The sequence below is a fragment of the Sphaeramia orbicularis genome, chromosome 17 (assembly GCF_902148855.1).
Source record: "Sphaeramia orbicularis chromosome 17, fSphaOr1.1, whole genome shotgun sequence".
NCBI classification, from domain to species: Eukaryota; Metazoa; Chordata; class Actinopteri; order Kurtiformes; family Apogonidae; genus Sphaeramia; species Sphaeramia orbicularis.
Window position 1 is genome coordinate 23,260,948 of NC_043973.1, and position 27,291 is coordinate 23,288,238.

A 27,291-nucleotide genomic window follows, 5' to 3' on the forward strand; every position below is an offset into this window, starting at 1 on the left:
GACTTATGCATCATCACACACACTGCAATTCATACCATTACTGTAACTTTACTGTTCTTGATAAGCCTGATCTAGAGTAACATGTTTAAGTGTAAATCAATTGCTTTTATTGTTATTAGTCTGTAATTAACAGTTTTTTTAAACAAAAGTTGTTTTTTTTGCATTATATCTCCATGAATTGAGTAATGACTAGTATTAGAGTGTTAAAATATGAGAAAACATTAGATTAGCAGCATTAAAAATGTCTGGTAAAGGTTCATACTGTCTTCCACATATAATTTTTATAGATAATTCCTTTATCAGACAAACTAGTAAAGCAGGTAAACAAATAACTACCCCTGTCTGATAAATGAATTACCTAAAATAAGCATTAAAGATGTTTTTATTTCATAGTTTTCACACAATTTATTAGAAAATACATGTTTCTTTGTGCCAAAAATTAAACGTGTGGTGTCGTTTTTTTTTGTTTTTTTTTTTACACATATCTATATTAAAGTTTTAAGACACTACATATCTTTTCTGACATGAATTGGTAACATTATGTAGATCTCTCCTGAGCATACACCCCCAGAATCACAAGCCCTCCCCATATTTTTCACACAATTTATCAGTAAATACATGTTTCTGTGCATCAAAAATTTAACGTATGGTGTCCAGCTGAGCAGCCATTTTTGTACCTCCATGAAAAATAGGTTCATAAGAAAATTTTCTTTCAGCATGTTTTTTTAATTTTACCTTTATTTAACCAGGAAAACCTCATTGAGATTAAGAATCTCCTTTTCAGAGTGCCCTTTTTCATGCCTAAAGAGGAATAAAAACACACAGGAAAAAAAATCTCGATTGAGGGTCTCATAATTCATGTATGAAAGGGTTAAACTCAGTATTTTGAGAAGAAATAAGGATTTTTAGAATGAAAACGCATACAAATAAAAACACCAACATACCGACTGAAGAGATCGAACAGGCCTTAATTTATTTGGACACAATGTACAAAAAGCCAAAAAGAGCTGAAATAGTCGAGCAGCATCTTGGCTTCTGAGTGGTCGATAGGCCTGTGTCTGCTGTGTGTCGCTGCTTTCTGATTGGTTAATGAGGTGACTCCTTATCTGTAGAAGTTAGATCTCCATCAGCTGGTCTGTTCCAACGATGACCTCATTAGTCCTCTCAGCTAAAGGTGAGAGATAAAGGAAATTATTAACAGAAAAGAACATATATTCAATCTACTGTCTTTTCTGTTTTCAATGACAGCTTTTATACTTCTCTGAGGAAAATAAAAACCATAAGATCACGCAAGTTTATAAAACTAAGTGGATATAACATGTTGCATACCAGCACAAGTATATCCCCTCTCTTTAACAGTACATTAAAACATGAACGCATTTGTACATCCTAATAGAGGAAAATTTATGTAATAGAAACTGACACGATATGGACTAAGGAGAAATAAAAGGACATTTTTATTATCAAACTGTAATTATGATGACACATCCTTAAAACTGTGTTTATGGTATTTCTGGTAAAACTAACATTTCAGCATCATCATCACAGGCAACCGAAAAGATTTAGTTTGTGACATATTCAAAAGCAGAGGAATATTAACTAGAGTTGTAGAGATTGACTAACATGTTTGTTCACAAGGGGAGATACAGATTAATAGTGACCAAGGACAGAAATGATCAATATTTGGACGTGTAAACATTTCCAGCAGGGATGACAAATCAGCAAATGATGTTATGAGCATATGAGATATCAATTAACTAACATCAGTTCATCTATTGTGTTATATACATTTTTTATTGCATATGTGTACGATTCAATATGTGCTCTATCAAATATAATATAATAAAGGGCTAAAAGATGTAAAAAAGTAAAGTTAAGCTATATATATTTTTTAATCGATACATATAATGAAGATTTATTTGATTCTTTGGCACAAAAGGGGAGATGGGTGAGAAAAAACTAAATAAACAACAACAGCAGAAATCAATAGATGGAAACCTGATCAATACTGGTTCTGCGAATAATCTGTCGTGTTTTTTTATTTATTTTCTGGCATACTAGTTCATAGACTTCAAGGCATACAAGTTCATTGACACCAGACAAGACTGAATACTTCATAGACATTAAGCAAAACAAGAATGGGTGAAAACAGAGGGCGATTTACAGGTGAGTTTGTGTACGTGTGTGTGTATGTATGATTATTTATGATTATTTTGTGGGGGTTGTGCATATTCAGGTGGAGTCAGAAGAGGAAATGAAAACAAAATTGACAGTATGATAAGTAAAAGGGTCAAAAGATGTGAGTATACAAAAACGAGAAATCAGAAAAGGGTTTTAAATAATAGTATAGAAAGAAAATTAAGGGGGGAAAAAAAGCAAAATCAGTAATACCAAATAATATAATAGTGACAATATTTTAATGCCCTATGGACAAGACAGTAAAACAACAGCTTGGTAAGAAATAAATCTGAAATGCGAGTATATAGAAGGATTTCACCCTGAACGTCATCTTCAGTTACATGTTTTTAGGAATGGTGGTTTCATGAACGTTCAGTAATGTACTGAGTGACATTTAAGATTTCCCATCAATTGTGGTTTGTTGAAAACCAGACTAAAAACACCCCAGACCTCAGATTTGCACAACCTGTTTATGAACACCTATCCCATCTGTATCAACTCATGATTTTTAAAGCCCCACCACTAGTATGGCTACTGAAAGAACATTTCTTACAGTTAATACAATGACTTGTGTTTCTTCTGTATATGTAATTTATCCTCAGCGGCCTACGGCGTACAGCCTCCCTTTAATGCATTTGAGATCAGTCCCAGAATTGAAGATAAGCCTTAGGTCACCCTGACCGCTACCTGAACCTCACAACAAGAAATACACGATGTTTGGAACTAAATCTGCCAGCATTCGCTCTGTATCTGAGTCAACTTCAGGCTAGTTCGGTGCGAGGGGAGCAGCCTCCTGCTCCTGACATCCCTCCATCTCCGAGCACTGCTACTGATCCAAAGCAAACGGTGGCACAGCGTAATGTTCCATCCACACAGACAGGTTTTAGTGTGAAGGAATCTGTTGCTCAGAAGGAGTTTAGTCTCTACTAGCTTGGAGGGGAGGACAAATGGAGCATGGGACAGCAGCAGAGGGCTGAAAACGGAGGAAAAGCTACATAATTTTCCATTAGTAACATAGTTTTTATATTTATCAAGACCTTATGTTGTTATGAATATCTCATGACAAAATGAGTCTCCTCTGATTCCAGTGAACAAATGAAGAAAACAGGTTCCTGAACCGGATGAAACACTTTATTCAATTTGTAAAGACGCACGTAGTGGGAAAAAAAAAAAAAAAAGATGTAACCAATGCACAATAGATCAGATCAATTTCATTCTCAAAAGGTGAGTGACTTATCGCGTGTCTGTCCATGTGTGTATTTGTTAAAACACCCACAAGAGAGGTTTGTATCTTTTAAACATCAACACCTGATGCATGTGTGTGTGTGTGTGTGTCTGTGCTATGCGAGATGGTGTGTGTAAGGCTGAGGCTAACTGTCAGGGTGGTCCCTAGCTGCTAACAGATTCAACAGTGGAGTGGGTGTGTAATATCTTTAGCAGTCTTCAGTGGGCTGGCTACAGTAGGTGGCGAGAGACAATCCTGTGCTTTCTTTTAAAACAATACAGGGGAAAAGAGGAGTGGGATTTCTAGGCGATTACCTGTATGGTATAGTATTTTTAAAAAAAGTTAATTAGGTGGGATATGATACTGTAGAGGTCCTGGGTCCTGTTGATTTAACAAAGTCTTCATGGTTTTATTTGTCTCATTGTTTTCAGTTTCCATTTGCAACACAGAAAAAGATGATTAATGTGGTAAATATGAATAAAAATGTAGCTAATTGTGCCCCAAGGAACCTCATTTCAGAAAAAAAAGTAGTATTGCAGTAAATGAAGAAAGACATGTATGATGTTTGTCAATTTAAAAGATTATTTTAAGTCAATTAAGTCACAGTTTGCTGTAAAACTCTTGAAGTATCAGAGTGTGAAATTGCATAAATTGAAAGACAACACAACTGAAAACTGCAGATATGATCGTAACTTCATCTATCTGTGATCTGTCGAGTTGAAGATGTCTCTGCAGCGTCAACATGACCCGACTTGTGATGATTTTCACCTCTTTTAATACTTTTTCACCTCCCTATGCAGTCCACCGAGAAGTTTCACACAAAACTAGATGTTTCTTTATTATTTTAACCACAAACCGCAACTTTCTTGATTTGTTAAACTGTACTTTAAATGGACAAACATCATATGGTGGCACAGTCAAACAGGATCAAAAAACTCAACCTTGACTGTATTGATATTTTTCCCGTAAAAATGTTCCATGAGGTGAACCAGAAGTATCTTGACCTCACCTCTCTATATATCATACAAAAGAACTTCTGCACTCACAGGAAGTGTTTTTTTTCTGATCTGTTCTTCTTTTTTAAAATTTATCTCAAGTTCAAATAACTTGAATGTATATAGTTGATCTCTTTGAATTGTGTGATATCAAATGCATGTCAATTAAGTTAACTTATTACATTGCTTTGCTGTACTCTTTTCTGATTGGTCAGTGAAGACATGTAGTCCATTTGTATTTAACAGGCCATTGCTATGCATTACACACCTCCAACAGCAGAACACAATAACGTAATTAAATCATTTTCTAATCAGATCATTCCTCTATCAATATTTCTGGCAAATTATTGATTTCTTCACTAAACAGCTATGTAAAAAGCAACACTTTACTGTGAAATAAATCCCCTCAGCGTCCTGCATCCACCTGCTGAGGTGTCAGAGATATAAAGTGGAGCTTTGGTTGTGTGGCGGAACCTTAACTACTTTCTATGCAAAATAATTATGCAACAAACGTCCAAGTTTGCAATGTTCAATAGCATAATGTTAGCGTCTAGTTGTGGGCCAACAGAAAGACGTATGCCGAAAAGAAGCTTAAGCAAGATCAGTTTTGTTGCAGTGATCACTCACTGAATGTTAGAAAAAGCCTTGACTGTTTCAAACATTTTTAGGCCAGTTTAGCTCAAATTCACACTGTTGTTACTTAAAGCACCCTGTTGTTCACTCAATTAGGCTGCTCAGCCTGCTAGCCGAGCTCACACTCTCTTTCTATATATGTGTGTGTGTGTGTGTGTGTGTGTGTTGAATGTGGCTGCAGGCTGCTGCTGTTGAATTCCGGGTGGTCCTGTTCTGGCCCTGCTCTCTAACCTCTCCATCAATGTGTCGCACACACAAACACACACACACATGCAGCTAGCTTTGGGGACAAGAGGATTAAAGATTTTTTTTTTTTTTTTTTTTAAATCTGACAAATCTCTCTATCACACAGACTTCAGAATTAAGAAACTTTCTTAGTTGACTCAAACACTTGGCACTTACAGATGGATACCACACACATACATTACACCTTCCCTATGGACTTCAGCCATAGACAAGTCTCAGGGTGCCAACTACAGTGTTGAACTTCACACTAATAAGGTGTAAGGGGTTCCTGTTATTTTTATTTAGTTTAGCTGTACGTCTTTGCTCAAATCCATCTTGCAAATCTTGTAACAATGTGAAGAAAGAACTAGTTTAAAATGTGCTTTTACTTGAGGATAATGTGATGAGGAATAGGGCCTCGTCTGCTCATAACTACAAATTAAATAAATATAAAATATTCATTTAATATCTTAAATGAAAAGTAAAAATAAAATTTAAAAAGTTCTATATGAGTGTTAGTATATGTTGTCTCACCCTCTGGTTCGATCCGTTGTCCGTTTCCCACCAGACAGTATTTGAGGTCTGCTCCGCGGCCGATGACAGCATTACTACAGATCACACTGCCCTGGATATTACACCTGGAAGACACCCACGAAAATGACAGTAAGGACATTTCTACCACTAGAGGGCTCAAAACAACATTAAAACATTTGTAGACTAGAAGCACTCGGAGAGCGCAGACCTCCGCCAAGGCTGATCAGTGCCCCCCCCCGTGGGCCCCCCACCCCCGATCACCACCAAAATTTAATCATTTCTTCCTTATCCCATTTCCAACAAACCCTGAAAATTTCATCCAAATCTGTCCAGAACTTTTTGAGTTATGTTGCACACTAACGGACAGACAAACAAACAAACAAACAAACAGACAAACAAACAAACCCTGGCAAAAACATAACCTCCTTGGCGGAGGTAACAACAAATCACTGGAGGATCGCAATATATGGTTGATGATAATCTGATGTGACTGGTAGAAATCATATTTACAGAGGAGTTATCATTAATTAGTCACATTATGCTTTGTGACTTTTTCATGTTAACATAAGTGAACATTAACACTATTGACCAGAAGGCCATTAAACTGAAGAAAACTAACATTTTTTCCTGAATTCATGTTAACAAAGCAATTGTGATTTTTACGTGTTCTATATTCAGAACTGAAAAGTATGTGTCTACTAAGTTCATCATACTATCACAGGTGTGTTCCACAAGCTGAAGGCATACATTATCATTAATTGTTGATTATAAAGGAGAGACTCATCAGTTGTAAGTGACATGTTAAAGTAATATGATAGAGGTTAAAGCTCTAGACTTGTGGCTTTCTGTGGTACATGGTGGTAAATATTGAATCTGAAGGATGTTTTTAATTCATGGACGAAAGAAAAAAAAAAACAGAATGTACATCTTATTTCATTGTATTTGCAACATTTGGCTCATTTTTAGTTCTTTAAACCTATTTCCAAACTTGCACCAGATATTTAACACTGAGGACAAATGTACCCTGGTCTTGAAAACATTACATTTATGACAAAAACATAATAAAAAGTTAATAAAGATAACATAAAAAGTGACTTGGTATGGACAAAAATGGTGGTTGCAAATACCATTATCAAACTGACAATGTGCTCATCTTCAACCACTTAAGACTCATTTTAATGTAATTAAACCTGCAAAAAAAAACAAACAAAAAAAAAAAAAAAACAAGTCAGTGGTTCATTTCTGGTACTGATAGTTTAAAAACTCTAGAGAAATTAAAGATTAATATTTTGCTGGGATACGTTTGGTTGAGTAACATGAATTTCCATCCCTGCTGTTTACTCTGTGGCCCCGCTGGAGGTTCAAACATGTTTACGGTTCATTCTGTCTTCTTCTTTGGAGCTTTTGTACACACGGCTGAGAACATTCATACTGGGAACTACCCAGTACAGCCACAGCCTTCCACACTGTTGGCTGCTGAGCTCCACTCGCAGGGGTGTGGGTTTAGCTCTCACCACTGGAGGTCCAACAGACAGAAGGAAAGTTCCCCATCGAGGATCCTCCCACCTGCTCCGAAAACTCAAACGTCCCCAATCAACTGACCTTAATGACATTCCATTAGCATATATATTAAAGAACAACAGCGGCGCGGGGTGTGTGTCCGTGTGTGTTGGTTAAGACATTGTTGGCTCGGAGCGACAGTCCCACCTGGGCCGGCAGTGCCAACCCACCGTTGCACCCTCACACTGAGCCAAACCGTCACCATAAAATTCTTGGAGAGAAGACACAGACAGTCTTGTGTGTCCTGCGCCGGCTAACCGTGGAGAACGTGTACGGGTTGAGAGTGTGTGCGTGTGCGTTTCAGTAGCTTGGGGAGACCGGCGGAGAACACATGTTGGTCTTGCCCAGGCTGTGACGCACACACGCTTGGCCCTCTGCACCTCACACACAGACAGGTTTGTATTGGCCCATTCTATTCGGGTGGTTAGGCCTGGAGGGAGACGGAGAAAAGACTGTGTGTATGTAAGTGTGTGTCTAAGTGACTGCCTAGGAGGTGGTGGTAGTTGGTGATGGGAGATTACAAGATTCAGAGTTTTGTAACATTAGAGAGAGAGGGAGAGCGAGAGACCACCAAAGAAGCTTCGGAGCTGAAACACCGCTAATTACTAACACCAGGGCTCCTCCTTGCCATGACCCCCCCCCCCCCCCCCACCTTAAAATCCCCCCCCCCACCCACCCACCCACCATCTTCACTCTCTCGCACACACAAACACATACACACACGTCAACCCCCACCTCCTGTGCCAACCCCCCCCCCTGTAAAGTTGACCCCTACTATCCCCCTTCCCAAACATGCAGCGCTTTGTCAACAAGCTCTGGTCAGCTCCAAACAAAGAAACCAGAAATGTGAGGGGTTTCTGCGACATGGCCGGGGTCTGCTAATCCCCTCATACTGGCTCTTTCTTTCCTTCTTTCTCCTTCCTTCTTATGTCCTCAAAGAAAGAAAAGAAAGAATTGCAATTTCTTTCTTGCGCGCTTTACCCTCACGTCTTTTTTTTTTTTTTCCCCTTCTCCAGTGTCTCTCGTTCTTTCATGCCTTTGTGCTTGCACCTACATGGGCATGATGAGGGTCCCCATGCAGGCTGGCTGGGGTCCCTAAAAAGGCTTAAGAAGAGATGGAGAGACACAGAGGAGGAGAGAAAGGTGGCGTTGAGGCCCTGATGGAGAAAAAAAGAGATGGAGGAGTAAGAAATTGAGATAAAAGAAAAGGAGCTGGTGAATGAGTGCATTAAAATCCAGAGCTGAGGGTAAGATGAGTCCGTTTCCACCAGAGCGTTGGCTCGGACACCGAGTAGATCAATCTACATGGTAATTCTACAGTAGCTACTTCTTTTTAAAGGCAACAAAGCGTTTATACACACTTAACCTACTGGATTTACTCATGGTCGATAAAGCTGTTAATGATGCGTCAGAGTTTTAAACTGGCTTAACGAGGTTTCATTAAACTCTCCACATGACATAAAATGATTACAATACAAGTAATACGATATTTAAACTATGACATAGCACATTTATCCCATTTTTTTTTAAGATGGGTTTAAAAAAACTACCACCAGATTAAAATAGGTGTTTGACTTTTAACTGCTAACACAGGGTGGGTGAAAAGTAACTAGGCATTAAAAAATGCTTATTAAAATTTTTAGTATCACTGAAGTCATGACGAAAACATTTTTTTTTAAACAGACAACACTAATGGGCATTTCTTATTGTCTTATTTCATGGATTCAGGAGGTTCTTAATGATATCCCAGATGCCGTCCTTCAGAAGGTTGTTCATTCCATCCCTGGCTGTTTGAGGAAACTGGTTGAAATATGAAGATATATGTTCATTTTCTCATGTAATAAAGAATATGTATCATTTGTTTCAATAAATTTGTAATAGGAATTTGGATTTTATAACCAATTTTTAATGCCTAGTTACTTTTCATCCACCATGTAGATGAGTCAGTGCGGCATCTCCTCACAATGTAAAGATGAAAAATGCCCTTGCACATTATTCCCAAATGTTCCCGTCTTTTTATGATGAAACATAGCTGGTAGAGCCATGTGCTTTGTTGCCATCGACGCCATGGGGAATAGTTATTTGACCCATACATTTATCCAGCCATTTGATTTTGTCTATTTTGACAAGATGTATTTAAGAAAAGTCTTCCATGAGATCTATCTGCTATGTGTTCTTGATAGAGTTTTGTTTCTATATTATTGTAGTTTTCATTTCCAGTATCCTTTTTTCAATTATATATGATGTCCAGTGACCATAACGTTTTACACATACTACCTGACAGATTCTGTGAAAATGTAACCCCAACATTACCGCATTAGTACATTTCTGTACATTTAATTTGGTGGCATTGCTGAGATGTACTGACTAATGCATTTGGACTGTTTGAATTCAACACATACGTATCATACATCTTGTGCTTTAGCAGTTTGGTGTACACTTTATAAAACCCACGGTATTCCACAAATTCCATAACCAGTGGGAAGCCCTGGTGCAGGCAAGTAAATTAGTGGCTAAATGAAATACATGGATGTTGTGTGATTCAGTTCACCAGCTCTGTGTTTGTTTGGAACTGGTCTCTGGCTGGTTGCACCCCAATAGGTGCATTGTTAACTCAGCGCTCCCTGTTTGACCCCATAGAGACCAGAAAACAAAACCTGTTACACCTCCCGTTAACAGACACACACATATGCAAGCAAACCACAAAAACACACACACGCACACGCACACGCACACGCACACACACACACACACACACACACACACACACACACACACTTTGGAGCACCTAGAAATGTCAAAGGAATGGAAGCAGTAAATAGAAAGAAAAAAAAAAAGGTGGCACTTTTGTCCAAGTTGTAACTGTATGTTTTTAAAGGTTATAACATAAGCATATAATATGAGTATTTTGAGCAGCAGCTTCATTTTATATTGAAATAGTTGTTTACAAAGCTTATCTGCTCTGTAAAAAAACTAAATATGCATCTACTAATTGGACATCAAATGCCAATGAGCGTATTAAACTTATTCATCAACATGCCTCTAAGAGGAAATTGAGTTTTAGGTTAAATTAATGTGTTTGAAAAAGCACTACAAAGTACATGTGTGTGCATGTGTATATGTTCTCACCCCTCTTCGATGGTAACACCATGCATGATGATAGAGCTGGCAACTTTGACCTTCTCTTTGATGGTAGTGGAGTTTCCGATAGTGGACCTCTTGATGGAAGTTTTATCTGCGACTTGGCACAGCGCTCCGATCATACTGTCTGTACCCATCTGAGGAACAGGTGGTCGTACACAAACAGGAGAAATAAGCAAAAAACACAGATACACAAATGTGCCAAATGAAACTAAACTGTAATTCAAACTGAGAGATAGTGAAAGAGTCATGATATTCATGTGTCACTGAAAGATTTACTTAGGAATGTGACGAAAGTCAATGGATATGAGTTTAGTGACATGCTACCACATACCTGGCATCTCTCAGAAATGACAGCAGAAGGGTGGACTGGTGACTCCTCAAAGAGCTTTGAGGCCTTGGAGAAAGAAGACAGATGGGAAAGACTGATGAACACAAATTATCTGATGATTTTAGAAATCCTTTTAACTCTTTCAGTGCCATGGGCCGATTAAATCGGCTTTACGAATACAACCTTTAAAGTGCTGCGGGCCGATCAGATCGGCTTTGGAGAACACGCCGGATGTTACCGAGCGGTTTCCTGCAGGATTCTTTGAATATTATAAAGACGATGCGAAATACTGAAAAATTCTGTGGCACTTTTAAGGCTTTTAAGGCTTATTAGCCCCTTAACTGTCTGGCACCGAAAGAGTTAAAGAAACTTGCCCAAAAAAGGAAATGTATACAAGCTCAGAAGTTTCAATACAATGACCATACTACTATTTCACTGTGTAAAAATCATATGTTTTGAACTAGCACTTTTGATGGAGGTACGGTATGTCTTCCTTACCTGTCGATTTGCTTCTATATAAGCAGCAAGAGTGTTGACGCGGTAGCACAGGCCCTGGTCCATAATGTGAACATAGCAGCGCAGCTTTCCCCCATGGTACGCCTCGCTCATGTCACCGCGATGGTCGTTCCAACAGGAGCGCTCGTGGGCCAGTTGAAGGAGAGGCTCATCTCGAGATGAGATTAGAAGTTCTACAGAATGGGAGGAGGGGGTGATATGATTACAAATATATGCTGCTGTGTGCATGCCACCTTTACAACACTCTGGTCATTGAAGTTATTGAATTGTGTTTAGTTTGTGACTTTGAAAGTGTCTCACCCTGATTGGTGTGGCCATCATTCTTCTTCTGGTTCTGATCCTCTGTGTCATCTTTGATTTTCTGACTGCTGGTTGTTTTGGAAAACTGCTTGCGCACCAAATAAGGTACCAACTCGCCACGGATTGATGAGATGGATCTGCAATAGGGTAACACAAAATATGTATATAGGATAAACAATTTAATTCACATCCACCATAAATTCACATTTGCTAAGGGAAAATATAACTTGTCAGAAGTAGCACCATGCATCCACAAACTTTGGCCCCAACAAACTGTCAGCTACCATCAGAATAATCAGTATGATTTTTATAGAAACTACAAATTTAGTTTAACTATCACAACAATGTCATTGCACATTGCAGATCTTCTTCCTACAATATCATACAGGCATACAATGTAAATATTACCATAGCACAGGGTAGGTGTATTTTGAGTCTATCATTACAACACTAACTGTGTTATAATGAAAATAACAATACAAAGTACAATACAAACACAAAATACAACATTTAAGGATGATAATCTATCACTGTTAAATACAAGCAGATTATTTAAAGACAAAGGAAAAAACTCAATAAAAAATGGAAGGAGTGATTTATACAGTTTTTTTTTAAATACATCATTAAAAATGATGCAATGGCCATTTCTAACTCAGTCCTTTAACATAAGGCAAAGCTGAATCATGTTCTGTCTTCCTGTGTAAACCAGGAGGTAATTTCCCCATCTTAATTTCTTTTTTCCCCCTTTGCACTGCGCTGGACCCAGTGCTCCTCTGAACCAACCCGCACCCCCTTCACTTGCACTCTCTTGCTTTCTTTAAAGGGGAGATTAGAATTTCCATCTGAATGACAGGAGAAAAACAACAGTTACTCTGTCTATTTCTCTCCTTGAGCAAGAGACAGAGAAAGAGTGTGGAGGAAAAAGGGAGGGAGAGAGAGAGAGAGCGAGGAGTTGTGAAAAGAAAGTCCAAGAAAAGAGCCGAACTGAAGAAAGAAATGAGTCATCTTGCAAGAGAGATGATAAATGGTGGTGGTAGTGAGTGTATTAGTGACGCAGTGACACAGGAGTTGTATATCAACAATATATCGCTATTGTAAATTATTATATTCAAGTGAACCTCATGCCATTATCATTATCAAACATATTCAGCAAGGAAGAGAGGAAGAAAAAACACAATACATTTAGGAGTATGTAACAGTTTGCATTAATAGCTTCTTTTAGTTTTTTGTAATATGAAGACATAAACAAGAATATGGAGCTCCAACATGAGACATATCCACCTTTTCTAGATGTGCTCATATTTTTGTAGATGGTAAAGATCCTTTTATTGTTCTAACTCTGCATTCAGAGTCCAGGCGACCACAGAAGGCTCCCTGTGACACTGTTTCACTTCAGGGCTAAAAGCCTAACAGCCTGCCTCAGTGGCACATAGTAAAACAAATTAACACCTCGCTGGAATATCCTGCGAACAGGACCTTTCAAAGCCGTACACACTGTGTAACACGTGCAACACTTGCTACAGATTAAGCAGCAAATGTGAGTTTATGTCTGACGGGGGGGTTGTATTGTTCTACATGCTCTCATGCATGCATAAACACTGCAGACCCAAATTGGTAGGATATATGAAAATTGAAAAATATTAATTACACTAGAGCTCAGGGATTAATCAAAATGTCATTGAAATTACAATATGACCCAGGTGAGATGTCACATTGGAGGAGGTGCAATTTTTGATACTGGTAAAATGTGTCACAACATACCATTAAAAATGAGTGATTTTCAATTGTACTATTGAGAAGTCCTCACCAAAACATTGTCCAGGGTTTGTACACATTTTTCAAGGTCAAATTGAAGTAGATTGACGAGTACTTTTCAATTTTTTCCACCACAGCACCTAATCACTGGGGTAAAATACATATATACAGAAATACATATACTCATGATTTTTTTTTTTCACTTTTTATCACAATGATGTACATTGTATTATGGTATAAACATCGAAAATTATGCTTCATAATAACTGAGCAGAGTCAATATTAAAATAAATAAATCACATCATAGAGTTGGAATTGCAAGAACTTTCAAGCACTTAAAGGGGTCATATTTTGCTAAATCCACTTTTATTAGTCTTTGGTACATTTATTTGTGTATTTGGACCCTAATAGTTCCAAAAGTTTGAATTTGAACTCTCCAGGTGCTGCAAAGCTATCTTTATATTCATTCTGGCAAAAATCAAGTGGATTTCTACAACCTGTTTCAATTCCTTCTTAATTTGTTACATTTTATAACTAGTTACGTCACGACATTTGCACATATAAGGCCAAGACTTCCGACAACCATTTCTCCAAGTATGCCATAATTGTTTGTCAGCAGCAGCGGTTGTAGTCCATACTGAAAATATGTCCAAACTTCGAGGCGATTACCTAAAATATTCAGTTGTCGGTTGTATTAACGAATTCAAGGAGCTGAACAGGACAGAGTGCACAGTGAACAACCTGGAAGGGGGTGGGGTCATGTGCATTTAAAGGGCCAGCGCTCAAAACAACCTTTCTGCTGTCATTACTCAGAAATAGGTTTGAAGATGAACCTGTGGAGTTGAATTGATGAAGAATTCAGACCCAAGCATAGCATTTACAGTTTATGTAGACTACAGGGAAATGTTTTAAAATGCTTAATTCCATTTAAAAAAGCAAAATATCACTCCTTTAAACAAAAATTCAAGCACTTTTCAGATCTTGAAAACACAACATTGAAATTCAAGCATTTTCAAGGATTTCAAGCACATGTACGAACCCTGATTGTCTGTATGGATGTATGGAAACATGCTTAAATCAGTACAGACACATAAAAAATAATTTCTCAATGTTTTCAGTGAGTATTATAAGCAAATATCATGACTAATTACATGTCCAAAAGTTCACAATATGATTATTATTGAATATCACGGTGCTCTAAAGTACACGTTTCCACACATTAATAAAAAATAAACACACACACAAACAGGAACTCACTTGTTGTCAGTAAGAAAGTCGACCACTGCTTTTTTCAGACAGTAGAGATGAGCGTCCACCAGGCCTGTTTTGATATGCATCCTGGGATGTCTGGGTAAGAAGGAAAACAGACAAACACATAGAAACATGAGGGAAACTGTATTAAGAGTCATGTTGTTCTATAACCACCAAGATGCAGTAAAACTCAAACTGGTCTTTTGAGTTTTATTATAGAGTTGTAGAGGCTTTAAATCTTTAATACACCAAAAGCAGATGTCATAATCTTGCATGTAAATATGCACTTGTTTCTTGTTTGTCTCACTGTATTATATATATATAAATATATATAAATATATATATATATATATATATATATATATATATATATATATATATATATATATATATATATATATATATGCACTAATTTCATGAAAAACAGCTTGACCCTGGTTGCTACTTGGAGGACTATTTGCTTTGATTCTTTTTAAAGCCTGCTGTTTTAATGTTTTATGCTTGCTTCTCATTTACTAAACCCCCTTTTAATCTTCCTTGCCTTTGCACATAAGAGAGAAGCATTTGATGAAAACCAGACTACATAAAAGTCAAGGCATAGTGACATCTGTCTATTGTCCTCCGTCAGCCACCGTAGATGTCGCCCCACAGAGCTGCTGTCATGAGAAAGCTCCCAGTGAGACAGGTTTATGTCGACTCGGGGGCCACGTACACACATCGATACACAATAACTCACCTCGTACGCACCTTCACACACACAGCGGCCTGAGTTCAGAACATGTGACATTTACGAAGCGAGAGCCAATGAAAACCATTTCATCCTCCGGGTTTCACTAAACAAATCCGCCCTCACCTCCACATATCTATCCCCCTCTTCCTTTGCTCTTTCAATCATTACATAATAAAAACTACAGGGTGCATTGAACCATAACAGGGTTTTTACATGCTTCAGCCCATTGAATACTAATCACATACACCTTCCATTACTATTCAATATTTTTAAGCATGATACATTGTTTTGGATGTTTAAAGCTGTAAAAGCAGATTGATTTGAAATGTCTGTATCTGATTACTACAAAACAATAACGTAACTTTGACATCAAAATTAAAAGCAGACATGATGTTCAAGGATTGAGCAAGTTGATTTACTCCTTAATACTGACATGAACTGAAACCATTGCCTGTCTGTGAAAAAAAAGTGGTACAATGTGTTATAGCTTTCTCTGCCTTATAGAATGTAGATGGTACTGTCAGCCAAGTCTGCTTATCAGCACAGCTCAAATATTAAAAAAAAAAAAAAGTTATTCAATATTCTTTTGTTCTGCCATAGTCGTTGCAATATGTAATAGTACAGATGACTTTTGGAGGAATTATTCTTTCTACGACGACTTTGGTGGTTTTAAAGGGTAATGTATCTGCACAAAAAACACATAAAAATGACTTTTTACTCTGAAGACTTGTGAGTGTAAACTAAACTTTCATTAACTTTAATACTATACAATTGGACGCCAAAGTTTATGTTATTACAGTAATAGAAAACCAAACAAACTAGAAGAAATGGAGTAAATCATGTTCTATCAGACAGAACTTCTTTTGACGGACAGAAGTGTGCCAATCATTCCTTTTGTAACAAGCAGCTGAAAAGTTGTAGTTAATAGTAAGTTTGAGTTTATTCCATAAAACAAAAATGCAACAAACAAAAAAATGACAACATTGCACATCCTGAAAGATGACTGTGATTACCCACATTCTGAAAATGCTGAAACAATAAATTGTGCACCCCAGGAACTGATAAGGTACATATTAACATGCTAACATAAACTGATCAAAAAAGTTAGCGCACACAGTAATATGGGGTCAGTAATTTATGAAAGTTTCACAAAATGCAGTGTTCCAAATTCATTTTAAATTCACTGTTGCATTGACAGACCATGCATGTTCACAATGTTTAGTTGCGAATAGAAGTCTGTGCACTTGTTTTGCAGAGTTTAACAGATTTTAGCACCCTACACCAACAACAACGTTGTGATGCAGCACAAACTGGAAAAGGAGGCTTTTATGTCACAAGCAATAGAAATGTAGCAGCATTTGACTACAAAAGACTTCACAGTTCACTGACTAACAGCTCTGACGTTAGGACGGGGTCGACATATGATCAACAGACTTCCTTAATAGTATCAAGACACAAGACAAAAAAAAACATTCAACCTAGATTTTCATGAAAATACAGCAAAAAAGTGTGCTTTAACTTTTCCTTATCCCTTAATGACCCATAACTACTTCTGTCACAGTTTCCAAATAATATGTTTGTCTTTCCCAAGTAATTTATCATCATTATAATGTTTATGTGTTTATGTTTATGTTTACGCATTTGGCAGACGCTTTTTTCCAAAGCGACTTACAGGGGAAAACCAATTAAATCACTCAATCAATCAAATTTTATTTATATAGCGCCAGATCACAAAAAAGTTATCTCTTGACATTTTATATATAGAGTTGGTCAAAACCAGACTCTAAGTCAATTCTACAGAAACCCAACAGAATCTAATACAGTATAATAATACAGTATTATCCTCTGCATTTATCTTTTTTCAGTGTAAATCATGAATCTACCTATGTTTAATTCACTGATCATGTATATGTTCACAAAAGGTTATTATATTAAAACAGAGAAAAATGAGGAAAAGCAAAATATATCATTTACTGAACATAAAACAAGTGTCTCCATCCAGTGTCATTGACCCAACTCCATGGGTTTTACTGGTGAATCAATGTTGTAGAAGATGACAGTGTTTCTACGTTCACTACGGAGCCTCTGAACATCCAAATGGGTCATATCTGATGACCATGAAAAGATGATAAACTGTATTTTATACCAATTATTTACCTGTATTGATAGGATAAGTGGATCAACAGGTATTAAACAGTTTAAATGATAGATGGTTTTGGTCAACGGTGGATGTTTGAGTCTTTATGGGTTAAATACATATACCTATTACAGATGACTTATGGAACTTTTTAAATCATTTTATTTACCGAGGATATCCAATTTTATCCATTAGTCTTTCTCCAGCTCTTATTCCCTTTAATCAAATAGTCTTTTGTACAATTTTCCAGCTTTCTCTCTTCCCCTTCTTTCATGTCTGTCTATACACCAGTCGTGGAGTATGACTAGAGTGACTCAAGAGGATTGCTTGGTCACACATATTTTACAACCAGATGCTGAAAGCCATAAATCAAATGGTGCGTGTGTGTTCTTCTGTGTTAAGGTATTTTATTCAAAAGCATAAAAACACATGTGTGTGCACACACAGACATGCTCTGTGGGTGTTTTTCAAAATGTATTTATTCATACATTTCCCCGTGTGTGTGTCGTGAGTTTAAAGTGGAATTTATGAGAACACCCAGCATGTGACAACGCTGTCTGACACCTATAGGAAAGGAAAAGAGAGGAGGATAACTGGTTTACTGGAGTGGCAAGGTGTGTGCAGAGGTGGAACAAGTATAGAAATGAACAGAAAAGTAAAAGGTCTGGATTCAAAATATTACTTCAGTGAAAGTGCAGAGGTATTAAAAATTAAATGTGTTTAAATTACCTAAAGTACTTACAATGAAGAAAGACACATTTCACTGTGTCATAATATTAGAAAAAATTACAATATTATATTTACATTGTAGCTTGTTAAAGAACTTTTCAAAACCATCAGGCATATCAGTGCAGTCGAGTACTGAACCATATACGTGTTCATTTTCACATTTTCTTAATATAAAAAGTGACATGTGTTGTATGAGTGCTGGTATACAGTAGCATCAATTGAAATACTCAAGTAAAGTACAATAAAAGTACTTCAAATTTGAGTAAATGTATTTGGTTACACTATTTCCTATTATGTATGTTTTTTTTTTTTTTTTTTTTTTTTACTTCTGTTTATTCACGTTTTATGACAACTTTACAAACAGTAAACAAACAAACAAAAAAATCAGTCGGTAAAATTTAAATAATGATGCTACAAGTCTGGTTTATGTAATATATGCTTGTGCAATATCACTGGCACACTGAGGATTATGTGTGTTTTAATGTAAAGGAAAGAGTGAAAACACCAACACAGGCTATGCTCTTCTTTGTAATTATGGTTCAATACTAAAATTGTAAATCAATGCTAATCTACAATTTTTCATTTTATTGAGATAATACTTTTTAATCCTCTCCTGCTGAACAAAAATAGGAAAACTAGCTTTTTATGAGTTTTTCTGATTACAACAATTATTATTACGCCTAATCATCATTCTGGACTATTTCTTACTGCTATTTACTATTAAACTTTATAATCCAGCATTTTATCTTGATAATTTAAAGTGGCTGTAATGAATAATATTGTTAAATAACACAGGTATTAACACTGATGTCTTCACTTTAAGTATTTTCCTTCTCCTTTTTGTTGGTCCTTTGGATTGAAAACGTTGAGCACTATTGACAAACTGTTTTATTACCTTACAACGTTTTTCAGAGAACTGAGCTGCAATAAACATGTTGTATTTCCCAAACAAGGGTAAACATTTTTTTTTTTCCCTCTGAGCAGCGTCATGTGATTTCTGGTCTCTGTGAATGCTGTAGAGCTCAGTGTCGAGGGGAACAGGAATTTAGTGCCTCTGCAGGCAAGGATGACTCAACCGTTGGATTAATGACCGACTACTAAAGCACCACTAAAGTCCTCAGTGGGAGAGAAGAGTCACATCTCTTTCGTTCTCAAACACACACAAACGCACACAGCATAATGTCTTATTTAGTTACAACTAAAACCCCACAGCGGACGATGACTCAGACGCAGCAGAATGACTGTTAATACCCTCATTAGTCAGGTTTTCGCTTCAGAGCCAACACGGCTGAAGGGCTTACGAGTTATTTAGGGTATTCAACTCTTCCTCCGAAATAAAATGTGTGTGATTCCGCTAATGCCAGGTTAACCTAATGGCTGCTTTTTTAACCGAGGTTCTGAGTCATATTTGAATCTGTGTCATAAAGTGCTCATGGCCTTGCTGGTGCACTGGGGCTACCCTAACGCTTTAAAACACCTGCCCCAGCTTTATGTGAGAGTAGAGACACTTCCCATTGGTGTGTACGAGACAGAGTTAAACAGTTCTCAGACAAATGCAATAAAAGTTTATTTTGTTTATTTATTTAACAGACCTCTGCCTTGAATTTCACAGGTCCAGCTGCTCCCTTTGGATGCCACTCTTTTGATTGAATTTTGCTCCCTGGGTCAAACTAGTAGGTCTCGGTTTCATCCCTGGTGACACAGTGCTCATCTGAGAACGTTTTGACGGTCCCTTGTAAATAAGTAAGTAAAACACATTTATATAGCACTTATCACAAAGAAACCCAACAAGTGCTTTATACAGATTAAAAGACATAAGACAGCAACATACAACAAGAATACAAAGTGCAAAAACATAGAATATGAAATTCTGAAATACCCAATAAAATCAAGGAATATCCATAAAAGCAACAGAATAAAGGTGCGCCTTAAGATGTATGCATATGCGCTTTTAGGATAAATGCTGAAAAGAGAATGAGAAGAAGAGTGTGTGTAATCAAGCTACAGTGTTTGCCAACACTTGATTTTAGAGACCAAGTCTGCCAAATCATTAAGAAAACCTGACCTCGTCCAAAAAAAAAAAAAAAAAATCTGGATGCACACAAAACTCATCTGAACAAATCAATAAAAGATAATGAGTAACGTATTCTCTAATGACTGTATATTGACGTTTATTATTTTTAACTGATGGAAAAGAACATAAAGTACAGCATAATTACAGTCAAACATTTTGAAACATTCTTAAAAAATGCACAATTAAGCATATTTTACCCATAAACTGTTATTTATACTAAACATTAGGGCATTTGTAAAGTACTATAACGCAGGTGTTTTGCCGTCATTGCAACAGATGCAAATAAACTTTATAATATCCTAACAATCAGTGAAGATACAATGATTTAGCTGATTTTATATAACTACACTTTGACATTAACCTTATTAGTTGTCCTTGAATTAGCCTCATGACCTAAACAACCTGTTAAAACACAGTCAACTGCTTCTCCAGGCCTGTGTCGGACAGACTAACAGGTGGAGCTGTAATGTACAAGGGGAAACTCTGCTGGAGCCTTTTCACACTGTGTAAGCGATTTCCAGGTCAAACAGACGCATATGTGCAGAATGTTTTGCGCTAACACACCTCAACCATGCGGAAAAAATAGTGATGGAGAGGTCAAGACAATGATGTATGATAAGAATAAAGGGACAATATGGATGGGCTTTTACTGCTTTATGTTTTAACTGACTGAAAGATACGAACAAGAAGTAAAATAGGGAGATGGTGTCACAAGATCGCAAGATTTTAAGTATTAGTGTGGAATGAAAGTGTTACAAGGCTACACAAGAAATCTGTGTGAAAGTGTTTTGGAAAATAATAATAATAATAATGATCTGTGTGTGAACTCTCACAGTCAAGCTCCATGCACTTGACATTTAATTTGATGCGACTGATGGTCAAAGTAAGATTTTGCAAAATAACCTACAGATGGATTAAAGAAACACAAAACTTATTTATTCAGTTACCACCATTGTGTATCAATCATGTGACGTGTGTGTATAAATGATCAGAGGTGAAATAAAGGTTATGAATCTTTCAATGCTAGCCACTAATGTTTTGCTGTAGGATCAGTGTGTTTCCATAACACTCTGACAACGTGTGAGTGTTTTTTCTCCATCAATGTCCACCTACAGGTTTTGTTACAGGTTTCTGTGTGTCTTCATGTAAGCATGTCTGTGAGATGACTATGCGTGTGTATCTATATATATACAATATATGTATATTTATATGTGTGTGTAGATTTCCCTGTGCTGAAAAACCTGCATGCAGCTGCTCTGCCCCCTCCTCTTACTGGCCAGAATTTACAGTGGCTTTGGCTCCATGAAGTATTTACGAGCTTTCAAAACACCCACTCTCACACACACATGCGTTTCAGAAAGAAAGCCTTCCTAGAGTTCTCTTCCTGTAACGAAAATCCCACACACCCACCGCAAAACCTGCATATTCAGACTCAGCACCTTATAGGACTTGATAGTAAATGGATATGTGCTTTTGCAGACGTCATTTCTACTGATGATAGCCAACTCATCCTCTGCAGGGGTGGATGCCAAGAGAATGGTGTATGTATTAACCTTTAAACATTCCACTTGACTTACTTCCTCATGATGGACTTTCTGATGGACAGACCATCCTCCAGATCTGCCTCATTGGCCATGAACAGCAGCCTCTTGCCCGAGTGATCCACGCCCACAAAATCTCTCTGTTCAGCTGAAAAAACATTACAGAATATATCAAATACATAAGACAAACTCTTTGTGACAGGACAAATACTGAAGTACATACTGATATATAACGCTGTAACACAAGAGAAACAGTTACACAACCATATGTGATCTCATTCAGTGTTTGCTAATTCCCCCGCCCTCCAAAGGGGAGCAAGGGGTATTGTTTTTGGTTCAGTTTGTTTGCTTGTTTGTTTGTAAACACTGTACCAGGAAAACTGTTGGTTGAATTCATACCAAATTGGGTTTATAGATTGCCAGTGACCCAGAATAGATATCATTACATTTTGGGTAAAGTAGGTCAAAGTTCAACTTTTTTATAAATTTTTAAAATCTTTTTGTTTTCCCATTTATTAATGGGTGAAATTTTAAATGTCTATAAAAATATCAATTTTGCTTCAATCTACTTCAAACTTGACACATATATAGAGGTAACTGATATGCTGACATCAGCACAAGCATAGACATTATGACATCAGCTGGATCGATGTCAAAATAAGCTACAATATGTGCGAGGGGGTTGCTGTGCCTGGCACCACTTGTTTTCATGTTTTTCTTTGTTGTCTGTTACCTGTTTTTTTCTTGCCCTTCTGGCCTGGGACCGTCTCCGTGAACTCATAGGCTTTGCTCATTAACATGGCCATCGTTGCATTGTGGGCTCTGAAGAGATCGACTACTTCATGGAGAGCTACGTCTGTTATCAGGTCACAACTCACCACCAGGATGTCCGTCTGAAAGAAATGATGACAGAAAAAAAAAGTCAAACACTGATAGTAGATCTATTTTTTTTTCTTTTTACCTAATCCATTTATTCTACAGTCCTATAGAAAAACATAACTACAGTGACATTACTATGATTGTGTTACCATTTATGGAGATTTCTAGCCAGTGTTTGCATTTTTTTTTTTTTTTTTTACAAAATCTCCAGCCTGTGACCCAGGGAATGCAAGAAATAAAACTTTATGGGCAGGGTATGTTTATAAGGTGAGGTTTGCTCACTCATGACAGTCATCTCAGCATGCATGTAGACTATACATAAATCTACGTGGCGACAATGCTTCATATAAACACCTCAGGGTATGTACACTCGGACTGTGTCATTTTCAATATTCACAACAGAAATTATCTCACTGAGTAAGATTTTCAAACATGCACATACAGACACGCAAAGAAGAGAACGAAGGAATAATTGTTCTTGGTCAACTCTTCCAAGTTTAGCACTGCTTGTACAGAAGCCAAACCCACACACTTGTATACACACTTGTAGAGTCTGTGTTAAAGTCCCTTAAACTCTGCTGACAGAGAACAATAAATCCTGTCTTCTTTCCCCATTTTAATTTAAAAGAGGTATTAACAATGCTTCAGTATGAGACACTGCAGAATATTGAGCTATGTTTTGATGCTGTGCAAAAGAAAAAAAAATGGCTGCATACAAAAATGATGATGAGGTTAGTGTTTATTTTTTAGACTAAACTATAGATTGGTTTTCCCCTGTAAGTCGCTTTGGAAAAAAGCGTCTGCCAAATTCATAAACATAAACATAGATGTGTGTTGTTTAACAAGTATGAATTTAGTATGTATTCATCTCTGTTAGAACTGGGAATAAAGACCTGCCCACTGTCTGGATGCTCTCACACAATGTCTGTTGTCCATTTATTGTTATAAAGCACCATTATTGTTGTTTATTTACTGCATCAACAAACAGGAACACATTCATAATATGTAAAAACTTACTTGTTAGTTAAAATTCTGATTGACTGGCAATAAATCAGCAATAAAATGATTAAAAAATGTATTTTATTTCACCATTACATTATATAGATCTTTGATGTTTACATGTCTTAAATCATAAGGAACAGTTCCTGTTAAAACAGCTGGATTAAGTATTATGTTGAGACATATATTAAAAATAATAAATTTTATTTGCAATGCACTTTACATTTTTATCTAAAAACCTCAAAGTGCTACAAGCAGGATACAGTAAATACGATTAGAAGGGAAGTTAAGAAATAGAAAACAAGTAAGACAGATAAAAACAGTTAAAAAAAAACCAAAACAGTTAAAACATATGTCCTTAAAGTTAAAAACAAAAACTGACAGATAAGAAGACGACATTTTTTTTTGGATGCCTGTGTGTTTCCCTTAAAAATACAGTGAAAGTGTGCAAATTACATCAAGAGTACATCAAAACATGTTTGTATTCAAGTGTGGTTCATATTTCTATAAAAAGCTTTCAGTATGTGGCGCAGAAATAAGTTACTTCTTTCCTCTTTTTCCCTAAACAGGATAACACAGGATGATCTCTGGCTTTTCTACAAACAATGACAACACGCAAAAACTCAGAGAACAGAACACAACAAAAGGCACAAATGAAAGGAAAAAACTGAGATGCAAATCCTTCAATGCTAAAATAAGACATTAAGTAAATCTGACACACAACAGAGGGTCAATAACTATTTGTAGTAAAGTTAAGTACAAACTAATAGTGCACTGTTTGTGAATTCCACTGAGGTATCACTTACTACACGCTACCAGCAGCAATTACTAGGAGAGTAACATCAGTCGTTCAATCTAACGGTCTTTTAACTCTGCGGCACTCATGTTAGATTTCTTCATGTGTGTATGTGTGTTTACATTTGTGTGTCTGTCCAGGGATGTGAGCTGTCAGCATACAGACTAATCCCACCATTAGCAGCAGATGCCGTAATGTCGCAGGGCAGCAGGAAAACAGAGAGTAAGTGTGGAGGATGAGGAGGAGGAGGAGGGAGCAGGAAATGAGGAGAAGAATAGAAAAGAATCAATGGGGTAGTTGACAAAAAAAGAAAATAAGAGGTTCTGTCGCTCTCAAATACTGGTATCAAATAGCAATGGCATTTTTAATCATACCCACTGCTGGTGAATGTTGAGAAGTGGAGGAGACGGTGCTTTTAGAAGGGTCAAAGGTCATGTAGTTGACCTAGATGTAACTCAGAACATAACCTGGTCTGGACCTGGCGACAGGAAGCTGCCATGGCAAAACTGGAGGTGTCTGCAGCCCATCTACCAACACTGCGTCTCTGAGACCTTTCAACTCTCTTCTCCCTCTATCACACACATGTTCAGAAACAGAGCACACAAGTATGCATGAAAACACACACACACACACACACACAGACGAGATTCCCACACACACTCAGGCGACAGCAGAGTGGAGTCAGCTGGAGAGCCAGAGACACTTTGGCCTTTCAACAACCAAGATCTCTGGACAGGTCAGGACCACACACACGCACAAACACTCATCTCTGTGGTCGCTGAGCTCAGACTCCTGCAAACTCCTGCTCACACAGCCTCAACCTGTTTCAAACACACTCTGAAAATGACTTTGCATGTATGGACTCTTTTAATGGAACTAGATGATTAACAAACATCCATTTACAAATATCTAAAGTGTAAAACTGTGATAACATAGTGAGAGAATAAGCAAGAGAAAGACTTGTGAAAAATGTTTTAATGGATAATTTGTTATATGGTGATGGGGAGTGGGTGGGGGGTCATGAAGTTATACAATGTGTGTACTCTCAACTTTATGTTATAATTTATATGAACAAAACCCCTGTGAGATGTTCGTTTCCCTTGTCATTTACACTGCCACAACTGTGCCTCCCAGTATGAAAAATTTAATATTAGTACTGTTTATGAGGGTTGAACACTAGTCAATATACACTGTTGCAATAAGATGCAAAAAAAAAAAATTATTCTATCTCTTCTCATGAAATGATTGAGACGAAGTGATTTACTCATAATAATAATAATGATAATAATAATAATAATAATAATAATAATAATAATAATAATAATAATAATAATAATAATAATAATAAATTTTATTTGTAAGTGCCTTTCAGGACACCCAAGAACACTGTACAGCAGAGGATAAAACAGACAACGCATAAACTATAAAGAAGTAAACAAATAGAAAAAAGAAAAATTGCAATACATACAAATGAAAATGCAAAATGTAGGGTAAAACTTATGGTGGGTAAGCTATTCTGAAGATGTGCGTTTTGGGTTAGGATTTGAATGTGGGGAAAGAATCACTGTTTCGGATGGATGGTGGGCGGAAGTTCAAGAGCTCTTGATAGATAAAGTGTAATCATTGCATCAGGTCAAAGGTGATTATTACTGATGTGAATAAATAGGAATAAAAAGAGCAATGTGTCTGAAAACAAAATTATTCCTAACTTTATACACATCAGTGTATGAAAATACTTCAATTTCGATTCATTTTCTATTCAAATGCATGTCTATAGTCATTGCTTAACAACGATGCTTCATTTTGTGTAATTCTTAAACAATGAACACGAACCCTCCCTTATGAGTAGTGTTGTTTTGTTATTGTTCTGAGTTTCTCTTGCACATACCGTTCTTTTTTGTTTTTAAATAAAGAAAATTATTTATGAGTCATTGTGTTTTTGTTTGGTCTCGATGTCATGTCGGCAGAAACAAGTCCATTAAAATCACGTATGGTCCATAACAATGAAGTACGGATGAAAGCTTTAAAACCACAACAAACAAACTAAAACTGCTTTTTTTCCATGGGCAATTCACTCTAATTTGAATCACTAACAACACGTGTCACATCAACTATTTGTACAATACAATCAGTTATAGGTCCTACCTGTACAATCAGCTTATTACTTGATACTTGAACTCTGTTTCTGTATGACAGTAGTGCTTTTCACTTATCTGTCACTCTGTTTGGGACATGTTTTCATTCGTATTTTTATTGAAATGCACTTTTCAGTAGCTGCTATTCCAGTTTGATTGTGACTATACAGTACCAATAAAGGCTATATTACTTTAACTAATCTGAGTTTTGCCCATAATGATCATCCCTAATAACAAGTTAATTTCTGAAATTACTGAATAACTCCAACGACGTAAAGTGTCTTATAATCAAATCAATTTTTCATGACAATAATACAGTATGAACTACAGCAGGTCAGAGAAAAGATGGGAAAAGGAGGACGAAAAGCTTCACCTTAGTCTCTCCCTCGTCTCTTTTTCTCTCCTCACCTTTTGTCCTATGACTTACGAGCTGACTAACATACATACACCGAAGGTAAACCTTTCAATTGGCAGCTGCAATGTATATATAACATCTTTTAGCCTGCGTATATTCATTCTGCCAGATGATTAAGCCTAATAATAATAAAAAAATGTCAAAGAGGTTTTAGGCGCACAAAGCAAGAAGTGCATCTAAAAGGACTCCTTTCACTAGTCGGGCTTATTGTG

General features: G+C 36.8%; 1 protein-coding gene across 1 annotated transcript in view; it reads right to left on the bottom strand.

The window, feature by feature from the left end:
• Positions 1 to 948: 948 nt before the first annotated feature.
• eif2b3 (eukaryotic translation initiation factor 2B, subunit 3 gamma) overlaps positions 949 to 27,291 on the bottom strand; it is a 36,081-nt gene continuing 9,738 nt past the window's right edge. The window contains exons 4-12 of the mRNA XM_030161052.1: positions 22,589 to 22,748; positions 21,892 to 22,003; positions 14,651 to 14,740; positions 11,639 to 11,775; positions 11,321 to 11,511; positions 10,826 to 10,888; positions 10,480 to 10,628; positions 5,791 to 5,894; positions 949 to 1,168 (exon numbers count right to left, since the gene is read on the bottom strand). Of these exons, the coding sequence (XP_030016912.1) occupies positions 1,116 to 1,168; positions 5,791 to 5,894; positions 10,480 to 10,628; positions 10,826 to 10,888; positions 11,321 to 11,511; positions 11,639 to 11,775; positions 14,651 to 14,740; positions 21,892 to 22,003; positions 22,589 to 22,748 (1,059 nt within the window). The 3' untranslated portion in view covers positions 949 to 1,115. The remainder of the gene's footprint in view (positions 1,169 to 5,790; positions 5,895 to 10,479; positions 10,629 to 10,825; positions 10,889 to 11,320; positions 11,512 to 11,638; positions 11,776 to 14,650; positions 14,741 to 21,891; positions 22,004 to 22,588; positions 22,749 to 27,291) is intronic.